Source organism: Notothenia coriiceps, unplaced genomic scaffold (genome assembly GCF_000735185.1).
Source record: "Notothenia coriiceps isolate Sejong01 unplaced genomic scaffold, NC01 NC01_scaffold00037246, whole genome shotgun sequence".
Taxonomy (NCBI): domain Eukaryota; kingdom Metazoa; phylum Chordata; class Actinopteri; order Perciformes; family Nototheniidae; genus Notothenia; species Notothenia coriiceps.
This window is the reverse complement of record NW_011369947.1, coordinates 25180591-25190754: the sequence shown is the minus strand read 5'-3', so window position 1 is coordinate 25190754 and position 10164 is coordinate 25180591. Positions and strand designations below refer to the sequence as shown.

The 10164-nt window shown below is 41.1% G+C and overlaps 2 protein-coding genes across 7 annotated transcripts in view; one reads left to right on the top strand and one right to left on the bottom strand.

The window, feature by feature from the left end:
• The window catches only part of LOC104966162 (mucin-7-like), an 11453-nt gene extending 2754 nt beyond the window's left edge, over window positions 1-8699 (bottom strand). The window contains exons 1-10 of one of the 5 annotated variants that reach the window (XM_010795311.1): window positions 8336-8699; window positions 8149-8256; window positions 8008-8061; window positions 7776-7808; window positions 7536-7568; window positions 7328-7393; window positions 7192-7227; window positions 6926-7024; window positions 6600-6624; window positions 6421-6503 (exon numbers count right to left, since the gene is read on the bottom strand). In XM_010795311.1, the coding sequence (XP_010793613.1) occupies window positions 6421-6503; window positions 6600-6624; window positions 6926-7024; window positions 7192-7227; window positions 7328-7393; window positions 7536-7568; window positions 7776-7808; window positions 8008-8061; window positions 8149-8256; window positions 8336-8684 (886 nt within the window). In that variant the 5' untranslated portion in view covers window positions 8685-8699. Of the gene's footprint in view, window positions 1-6420; window positions 6504-6599; window positions 6625-6925; window positions 7025-7191; window positions 7228-7327; window positions 7395-7535; window positions 7569-7775; window positions 7809-8007; window positions 8062-8148; window positions 8257-8335 lie in introns of all 5 variants that reach the window. The other 4 variants (XM_010795313.1, XM_010795312.1, XM_010795315.1 and 1 more) reach the window with 4 other exon arrangements.
• Window positions 920-3891, top strand: LOC104966161 (ABC transporter F family member 4-like). 2 transcript variants are annotated; one of them, XM_010795309.1, is made up of 3 exons: window positions 920-1251; window positions 1349-1506; window positions 1615-3891. In XM_010795309.1, exons 1-3 carry the CDS (start codon window positions 1047-1049, stop codon window positions 2833-2835), a joined length of 1584 nt encoding a protein of 527 aa, XP_010793611.1. In that variant the 5' UTR covers window positions 920-1046; the 3' UTR covers window positions 2836-3891. The 2 variants fall into 2 exon arrangements, with proteins under 2 accessions (XP_010793611.1, XP_010793610.1); XM_010795308.1 differs by having other exon boundaries at window positions 1349-3891.
• Window positions 8700-10164: the final 1465 nt, after the last annotated feature.

Below are 10164 nucleotides of genomic sequence, written 5' to 3'. Positions count from 1 at the left end.
ACAAAGTCTTGGTCTTTCAAGAACATAGTAAACTTTTTATTTACCCAAACCCACACGAATAAATACATTTACTTTAAGCTTAGGTAAAAGGGAAGATGACGAGGACAATCTGCTCTTCCGCAGCGCCGCCCCCCTCCCTCCGGCTGACATTATGAATGTAAGCGTAGAGTAATCATAAATAACACGGCAGGGTCCGTTACAGTTTGTTTTCATCTGATTTCAATTAAACAAAGTCTTGGCTTTCAGAATATTAAACTTGTTTTGGCAAATTCAGATGATAAATACAACTTTGAAGCTTGTAACGGCATAATTACAAGCGGAGAACGGAGTAATGTGACGTCACAGCAGGCATAACAACAGCCGGTGTTTCTCGTGAGGGTTTTCCCCGGGAAACAAACGCAATACACACAAACGCAAAAAGACACACACACACACACACACACACACACACACACACACACACACACACACACACCCACACCCACACACCACACACCACACACCACACACCACACACACCACACACACTCGCACACACTCGCGAGCTTCTCCCAGACCAGTAATCCAAACGAAAATATCTTCCCTCCGTAGTATTTTGATGATTTGCTAATAACCAATCAGATCGATGGATTCCAGAGAAGAGAAAACTTTGAAGGTCTTTTTCTCAAAATGATGACTCGGTGACAGTCATTATATAATGTGACATATTTCGCTTAATATTTGGAGAACAAAAACAATCCTGATATCATTAGAAAGCTAGGAACATCCTCTTTCCAGCAGTGTATAAAACTCAAAAAGTGTCTTCGGGTCAATGCGACTGATTTCGATAGAGCGGGTCACATATAGTAAATGTGAGGTCAAGTGTGTCGCCAAGGTAACCGGTTAAAACTCAAAGTGGCGATGAGGTCTTAAAATGTATGGAAAAGGTTTTCCATTTGACTTCAGGATTCCTGCATGTACCCTGTTATTACAACACCACATGTGTATTTGTTTTATCTCCCCCCAAAATATAAGGAAATGCTAGGATCTTAAACTTGGTATTATTCATGAATCACAGATTAACTCTGCCCTTCTTTCCCTTTCTAGCTTCTCGGAAAAAAAAGGAATCGGGTGACGAATCCGAGGAGGAGGAGGAGGAGGAGGAAGACCAAGACAGCGATGCTTCATCCTTCTCCCCAAATGAGCAGAATGGAGACACGAGGTCCCGCAAACAGAGGACGTCAAGACAAGCTGCTAAGGCGAAGGGAAATGGTAAGGAGCATCCTCATCGCTTGTCATTAGATTTGTTGTTGACGCTTGCTTGGAAAGGTTTCTGTACTCAGTGGGTTTCCTCTTCCTGTTTCCTCAGACGCTCTGAGCCAAGTGAACGGACACCGTGCGAAGCCTCACAGCAACTCTGAGCAAGAGGAGGCTGCAGAGGAGAGCTCTGGAGACGACGAGGACGAGTCGGTGTCTCGGAAGTCCTCTAGAAGCAAAGCAACCTCCTCCGCCAAGACGAAGAAGAAGATTGAAAGCGAGGAAGAGGAAGAGGAGGAGGAGGAGGAGGAAGAAGAGTCTGTGTCTCGGAAGTCCTCTAGGACCAAAGCAACCTCTTCCGCCAAGACGACGAAGAAGAAGAAGATTGAAAGCGAGGAGGAAGATGATGAGGAGGAGGAAGAGGTAGAGGAGGATAAGGAGGAGGATGATGAGGAGGAGGAAGAGGTAGAGCACACTGAACACAGGACCACAAGACACAAACTTCCCGTCAGCTCAGACGAAGAGTACAAAGACCACAGCTCTCAGAAACGCCCTCACCAAAACGGGAGAAAGGTGGAGGAAGCCATCCAGAAGGACTCTAAGAAGAAGTGTAAAGTTTCACCAGACAAACAAAAACCTGCCTCAACCGACCAACCGGAGGGCGCCGAGTCAGAGGAGCTCAGCGAGCCTCCGAAGAGAGCCAGCAAGAAGAGCCTGAAGAGAGACCAAGAGAGCCATCGCTCCAGCGAGGAATCCGAATCCAATACCAAGAGGTCGACGAGGAACAAGACCAAGTCCAAACGGCCTCGCAGCGAAACCTCGGCCTCGGAGAGCTCCCAGCAGGAATACAAGCCCGACAGGAAGTCGAGGAGGAAACGCTCCACCGGCTCCTCGGACGAAGAGTCGGACAACTCGGACAACGCGTCCAACAGACGGCGGAACCTCCGAGCACTACCGAAGAAGAGTTACATCAGCGACAACTCGGAGGAAGACTCGGAACAGGGGAGCGCTGAGAAGACGGCGTCCAGGGAAAGCAAGCGAGAGTCGAACAGGAGCTCTCCCAACGGAGCCCGGAGTCAGACGTCTTCCAGCAAGAAACGCATCTACACCTCAGACTCTGAAGATGCTGCTACGGAGGAGGAGGACGGAGAAGACAAGAGCCATAAAAACAGCAGGTCCTCCAAACGTCCCAAAAGGGAGTCCAAAGGAGACACCTCGTCACATTCTGAATCCAGCAAGGAGGAGGAAGAGGAGGAGGAGGAGGAAGAGGAGGAGGATGTTGGGAGCAGGAAGAGAAACGCCAGGCAGCCAAAACAAAAACGAAAAGACGGCACTCGCAGCTCCGACTCGTCTTCAGCCGCCGAAAACTCATCCGCCAGCTCAGGGTTTCGCAGCAGTCCAAAGAGGAGGAGTCACAGGCGGTCGGGCGTCGCTGAGAAGACGACCGGCCGCCCGCTGAGGCCGCGCCGCCGTGCGTCCGCCTCAGAGGACGAGGAGGACGAGGACAGTGACGAGACGCGGCGTAAAACACAGCAAAAAGCACGCGTGAACACCCGCAACCGAGGGAAGCGGACGGTGAGCTATCACGACAGCGAATGAAGGACGGGAAGAGAACTGGAGACCTTTCAAACAAAGACACGATACGGTAGTAGCACTGGAGTCCTGGAGAGAAAATGCTGTGAATCTGTTTCATTCAGGGATATTTATATTTTCTATGAAAAACATGTTTATAGATGTAATACGAATTCAAGCATTTGAACTGCTGGGTCTTTTTTTCCCTCACAGCGAAAACACCACCGCCCCATTCTGCTCGTTGCGATTGTCCGCGTGGGTGCTACTCTTATATACCTCTCGTTTAATCAAGCATATTGCTGGCTTGCACTAAGATACACTGTAATGAGGTATTTCATACACTAGTTTTGCATTAGAAACTCAGGGGTCAAATACGTTTACTGTAGTCTCAGACATGCGGTTGTTTTCTGCGCAACAGAATTCGACTCCAGATGTCCAAGCACACTCACTGGGACAAAAAAGAAAAAGAAAATCCATGCTCAGACGTTTGACTACAGCACTCCTTTGTAAATCCACACACTCAATGCTCGTCTGTATTTTGAGTTATGAGCCAAAATGAACTAAATATTCTTTCCCCCATTGCATTAGTTTTTTTCTTCTCTAAGTTAGTTTGTGTTCTAGTGAATAGATGTACATATTTGATGGAGGAAGACGTCTGAGGTTCAGTCGGTTGCAAAGTGTTTATTTAATTTGTTTTTTTTATTTCTTCTCTTTTATCTTTTTTTTTTTTACAATTAACTGCATTGTCTTGCCATATGTCACAAATTGGTACTTGTTTGCCAAGTACAAAAGTACTCTTTGCAAAATACTGTGATTTCTCATATTGGGAAGGCCTGTTATTGTTCTCTGTTACCTACTTTCAGTGTTAAATTCTTTTTTTCAGAGTTGACTTAAAAACATTTTGCCAGTCACATGGTTTAATTTTGTTAACGGGGAAGGTTTCTAAATAAAGTCGCTTTATGACATTTTGCTTAATGTTTTTCGTACTACACCTTTTATTAAATCACAGGAAAACTATTATCGCGATGTGGTTGTGGAGTGCAATGGATGAGTTATTCCTCACAATAATAAAGACATCATTTCAAGGTGTGTTATGTTTCTAACTTTGTTACATTTGTTGCAGGTGCAAACTTAACAGACAGAAAGACATGTAGCTTGTAGGGAGGTAATACATTTGTTGACACATTATATACAAAGATATTTCTGCCACCAAGGATTTTGTTCTTAGATTCAAATGAATAGTTTGGAGATGTATCCCTACACTAAGTATCTAGTTCGCAATGTCAATCGATGTTTATTTATATTGCCCAATATCACAAATGTTACATTTGTCTCAGTGGACTTCACAGTTTGTACAGAATATCAGTATGACAATACGACACCCTCTGTCCTTAGACCCTCACATCGTACAAGGAAACATCAGTTGTCTTCGTCATGAGTGTACAATGAGGAACCGATAGATAGTTGCATTTAGATTTACTGCCACAATGAAAGCGCAATTTTAGAGTTACATATTTATAAATATTTTTATGTTTAATTGTACAATGTAAAATTGGTGTACAAAGCGTGATCACTAAATAATACGGTACACAATGGATTTAATTTAATTTTTGTAACGATTAGTTTTCCCGCTTATCACGCTGGTCAAATTCTTTTTGTAATGGCACCTACAGGCGATTGCGACAGCAGTCTTCATTCGGGAAAGTGCAATTTTCATTTCAAACAAATTCAAAGCTGGGTTATTCGATTTTTAGCAATTTCGTGTAGTGCAACTGGAAAATAAGCTTAAAGGCTCATTATTTAACCTCCAAAAAGGTATTACGTTTGTTGATTTCCCTCGGTTTTACTGATTGTATAATTACTAGAATTATGAAAAGTTTAGGTGCAATAAATGTAACTTTTTATTTTTACGGGACTTTGGGAAAAAGTAATAAACTGAATACACAATGAACTTTCTGCGGAGTGAGAAATCAATCTACTTTAGTAAACAAAGATCAAAAAACAAATATAATACTACGTTCGGCAATTTTTAGACACCGGATAGACATTATCCGATAATTTTGGTTAAATTTCATTAACAGACTGGGACCTGAAAAAACTCACTTTGAACCTTTTATTTCATTTTTTGTTTTTGCGTAGAAATGGACTCATAAATGTACGACATATTTACTATGTTGAACAACAGACCAGTTGATATGGTCTTTTGTTTCTCGTTCACACACCCTCTACTTTGAGGTAGACTTCCCTTGTTGCCCTAAAATCGGAAAACGTCCGGTAAATGTACGTGTTTCTTGCTAGATGTCGCTATCCTCTTCCTTTGGGGTTTATATAACATCGGATGTATACGGGTTTAAAGAAAAACACAGTTTTTTTATAGATGCAGGCCCTAGGACTCAGCACCGACTAGGACATCGACACCCAGGAATGCAGGACCTAGGACTCAGCACCGACACGGGACAAACGACACCAGGACCTAGGCGTAGAACTCAGGACCTAAAGCTCAGGGCACCGACTTGGATAGAGACGCCAGGGACGGACTGAGTAGTATGATGAAGGGACTACCGGGGTGTCCTAACAACTGTAGGAGCACTAAGTAGAAGAATAATATCTGTGTCCGGTAAAGGTTTTGTAAACCAGATGGATACGACATTTTACATAATAACAAAAGTAAATAGTGTGCCCGTAGATAACGTGCAGACAGGCATGACCCTCCCTAGGAGGAGACACGAGCAGGGACTCCAAAGAGCTGTTAAAAATGGGAATTTGTACTCCCCAAANCCATCATTCCCAAAACTGCTTTTTTACTGACTTAACAAAAGTATCTCTACTCTAACTGTCCTAACTTTAATGTAATATAATTATTTAATGATGTACAGTAACTGTACATCATTAAATAATTATATTACATTAAAGTTAGGACAGTTAGAGTAGAGATACTTTTGTTAAGTCAGTAAAAAAGCAGTTTTGGGAATGATGGAGCGTGGGATTGTGAGGTGTTTATCTGTGTGCAGTGCGGTATATGAGCAACAAGTTCTGCACTCAGATAAGAGTTTATAAAGCTAAAGAATCCAGTAATCTGTAGCAACATAAACACCGTCTTCCTCAGCGAAATTCCTAAAGCATGACTCTATTTCCTTCCGAAGCCCAAAGTCATCCCGGCCTGATTTTATTAGGGAAGAAATATAGGACAATTAGTGTCTAGATGTTCTATTATTTTCACGGTTGGGGTGAAGGGGTAGTGACTGTGTCTATAAACCACAGATGACACGTACTTTATGAGGACCACCCCACTAATAGACAAACACACACACACACGCAGCGTCTGGGCCACTCTGACATTTACCGAGCGCACAATAGCTCCTGTCCAAAATAATCTGTGTTTATGTTAGGAAGTCCCTATCTTTCAGGCCCTGCTGCTTGTTCGAGGGCGGGGGCACGAAATCACAGGAAACACCTTCTGTTGCCCAGCTAAGCCCCACAAGCCCATGCAGTACAATAAGATATTAAAAGCCTGTAACTTCCCTGAACGTCTGGAGGAACGGCTTCACCAAACTGATGGAAGAATGGACAAACAAAATGAACTCTCGCAGGACATAGACGGAAGCAGCTCACCATTCTCGTCCCCGCCTGATGACTTCACTCCGAGGAGCATGACTCCATCTTTGGTGCTTTCCGGCCTGCTCTGGAAAGATGCGCTGTGAGGAGACAAAGGGATGGATGTTTTTTAACTTTTGAAATGCCCTTGCAAATAGAGTACAGAATTATATATTTAAATAAAGTATTAAACTCACTTCTCAGTTCCAGTATCAATAGTTTCTGTGGAAGAGAAGACAGGAAAATACGTTAACAAACCCAAATAGTATTCAATATAAAAAATATCTTGCAATAAGTTGAATAATGTATGAATATAGGAACCTTTGTTTACATATCATTTGTTTAAGTTAGTCTATCACAGTGTTTTGAGAGTTCACTGTTTGTCCCTGTCGCCTAAAAAAAGACTCATCCCATAGTTAACCTAATAATGGTTTGGGTTTAAATAGTCATGTATGTAACTTAAGTTAATGTTCAGTGTTTTATGGAAAGTTTTAGACTGGTGTGATACGTGTTGTACTCTCACCTGTGTGATCGTGGATCTTCTTGCATTGGAACTTGAGGAGGATGAAAGCAGCAGCTGCGACCAGCAGGACGGGCAGCACGATCCACCACAGCCTCTTGTCTGAGGGGGAAAGACACGATCATCAACATCAATCTGATTTGAACATCTGAACAAATGGCAGACCATTTTTTCAATTGGAACTTGTTAGTTTCTTTGCATATCTTTTGGCACAGTGTGTGGGGTATGACTTGGTATGAGTTAGGTAAGATGTGAGTACAGTACATTACCTGGTTCTTCAGGAGGATCTTTGCCAGTTTGAGAACCTATCAAACAATGTGTATTTGAAGAAAAATAGTTGAATTTATGACAGGACTTCATATATTCACGGCTTCATTATGCAGTATGTTAGTACATTTAACTTACCTGCATCTTGACTTGTTTCATTTTGATGTCCTTGAATCATTGGAGGAGGTGAAAAAGTGTTTTGTACGATTGAAATTATGGAATTAATTATTTGAATGAAGCTATTCAAACACTAGTCAAGCAACAAGAAGAAGAAGAATAACAACAACAACAACAACACCAACAAAGACAATAACACGTGATGTTACTTATTTTGTTATATACATACCTTTGTTTGGTTTTTCAGTGCTTTCATCTGATCCTTTAAATACATTTAAATACTGATTAAAGACTGCTTTCATATAAAGAATCAACCCAGCATTGTCACACCAGAATATGTATTTTAAATAATTGATATAAATATATTCAAACACTAGTCAAGCAACAAGAAGAAGAAGAATAACAACAACAACAACAACACCAACAAAGACAATAACACGTGATGTTACTTATTTTGTTATATACATACCTTTGTTTGGTTTTTCAGTGCTTTCATCTGATCCTTTAAATACATTTAAATACTGATTAAAGACTGCTTTCATATAAAGAATCAACCCAGCATTGTCACACCAGAATATGTATTTTAAATAATTGATATAAATATATTTATAATATAATTTATTAAGGTTTACAACATTTAATCATTTATCTGAAAAGCTAGCTCATTACTGATGATGTATCTGCTCTGAATTTCTTCTCACCTGGATTCACAATGGTCGTGTTGGGTTTTACTGATCTCGGTTGCAAAGAGTTATCTGAATTCATTCATATAAACTGATTTAGAGCTCAATATTATACCAAAACCCTTTCAAAAATAGAATAACAAACAAAGAAAAACGTACTTCCAGTTTCATTCCCCTTGAAATGGACAGCAGAACTGGCGTTCAACTTCTTGTCTGTAGATGTTGCTGCAGGTGTAGCAGTCGTATGTGCTTGGGTCGTAACATTGGCTTTACCATGGGCAAAATAAAAAAAGAGAAATTAAAGACCTTCCATTTATTTATCGACTTAAGATATATGCACACTCACTCTCATCAGGACTTTTGGTGGTGGTAGCATTAGGGGCAGTGGTAGATACAAGGGCTGATGTTGCTGGGGGGGTTGATGCTGCTGGTGATGTTAATGCTGGTGTTACTGCTGTTGATGCTGCTGGTGATGTTGATGATGGTGCTACTGCTGTTGATGCTGGTGGTGCTGTTGATGATGTTGATGCTGTTGATGATGGTGCTGCTGTTGGTGCTGGTGATGGTGTTGATGCTGTTGATGATGGTGCTGCTGTTGGTGCTGGTGATGGTGTTGTCGGTGCTGCTTGTGATGCTGTTGTTGGTGCTTTGGTTGCAGCTGTTGTTAATATGCAAAAGAGAGATAGATTTGGCATAATAAGATTGCACAAGATGTTCAGAAAACTCAAGGAAAGAAAAGATGCACAAAAGTCAAATTGCAATTAGCTTTACAAGTCAAACAAATGACAAAAAACAACCTTATTTTTGGCGGAAAGTTGGATGAGAAGATCAATAACACTTAGCACATGTCCGTTAAATGTAATGCCAGTTAGCTTAGCTTAGCAGAAAGATAGGAAGTGGGGAAACAGCTAGACCGAGTCTGACCACAGGTAAGAAAATCCACCAACCAACAAGCAAACTATTTAACATGTTAAATATTAAAGGTTATACTGGTTTTTTCTGTCCCCCAATAAATGCAGTTGCCAGCCAACTAGAAACGTGTAGAAGTTACTGCTCCTGACTAAGAAATTGTCCAGTAAACCCTGCAAAATGGCCCATTTTAATTGATACATTATGTCTTTTGTACAAATGAAAACACATGTAAATAATCAACCCAGTCTCATGGCATTTCGTGTTATAGTCGCGAAATTAATTTAATCTATTGATTCGTGTCACACAGAACGATTTTAAAATCAATGTATTTCTATTGGTAGTATGTTTCGTGCCTGCACCACGTCTTTTTGTCCAGTCGGGTCTTGGAAGGTGGACGAACACAATAAAAAAGCGTTTAGGAAGAAAAACCGGCGTGAGGAAACACCTTTATACCCAACTGGTAGCATCTCGAGGGTCAATGCTGGACCTTCCCGATGTTATAGGAACAAAGACTGAAAGAATCTAAGATTTTGAGTTACAGTCACTGTAGTTCTATCCTGAAGGTTGCGACTATTCCCAAATACAGGCAGTTAAACACAACCCGGGTTCGTGTTTTATATTCGTTTAGGTAGAGTGTTCAACCTCACCGCCCTACAAATTTATTCTAAAAGATACATTAGGTCAGACACTTTTTTTACGGCACCAACTTATCAGTCGATCTAACAACCTTAGTCCAACTTTGATCGTACCTTTCCAAGCGTTCAACTTTTGACAAATCCCGTCGCGGTGGAAGCAACCAGTTAATAAGTGTGTCAGAGTGCCGTAAAACACAAACATCAGGTCCTTTAATAGGATAACTAAGCACAAGTGGTTGGCTAATAGGAGAAGTGGCAAAAAAAAGCAAGTGTGTGTCTTGCTAAAATTTTTCGTTAACATTTATTATTGTTAATCTTCCTTTTTAACTACAAATTTTTCATGTCCTAAAGGTCATAAGACTATGTCTTTGACTAAAACCTTCGGTTACATAAGATTAACTCATAGCAAAGCACGCGACGTAGTTTATTATTGTCTTTTTTTTAATCTTCGGCTTTTTTTTCAATTTTTTATGTCTACAAGTCATAAGACTCCCGAGACTCCCGGGGGTAAAGAAAAGGCGAGCGTCTTCGCCTTGTTTTTTGAGGGTTTGTAATTGATAAAATGTTATTTTCCCAATCCCGAATCCCATTCTTAACTCATCTTATTATAAACATACTTGGTCGTGTC

Bases quoted from the DNA above. Each gene is read 5' to 3' on its own strand.
- LOC104966161 (XM_010795308.1), top strand. From the start codon at position 1,047: ATGAATCACAGATTAACTCTGCCCTTCTTTCCCTTTCTAGCTTCTCGG. The intron at 1,252-1,348 runs GTAAGGAGCATC...CTGTTTCCTCAG, and splicing joins TGCTAAGGCGAAGGGAAATG to ACGCTCTGAGCCAAGTGAAC.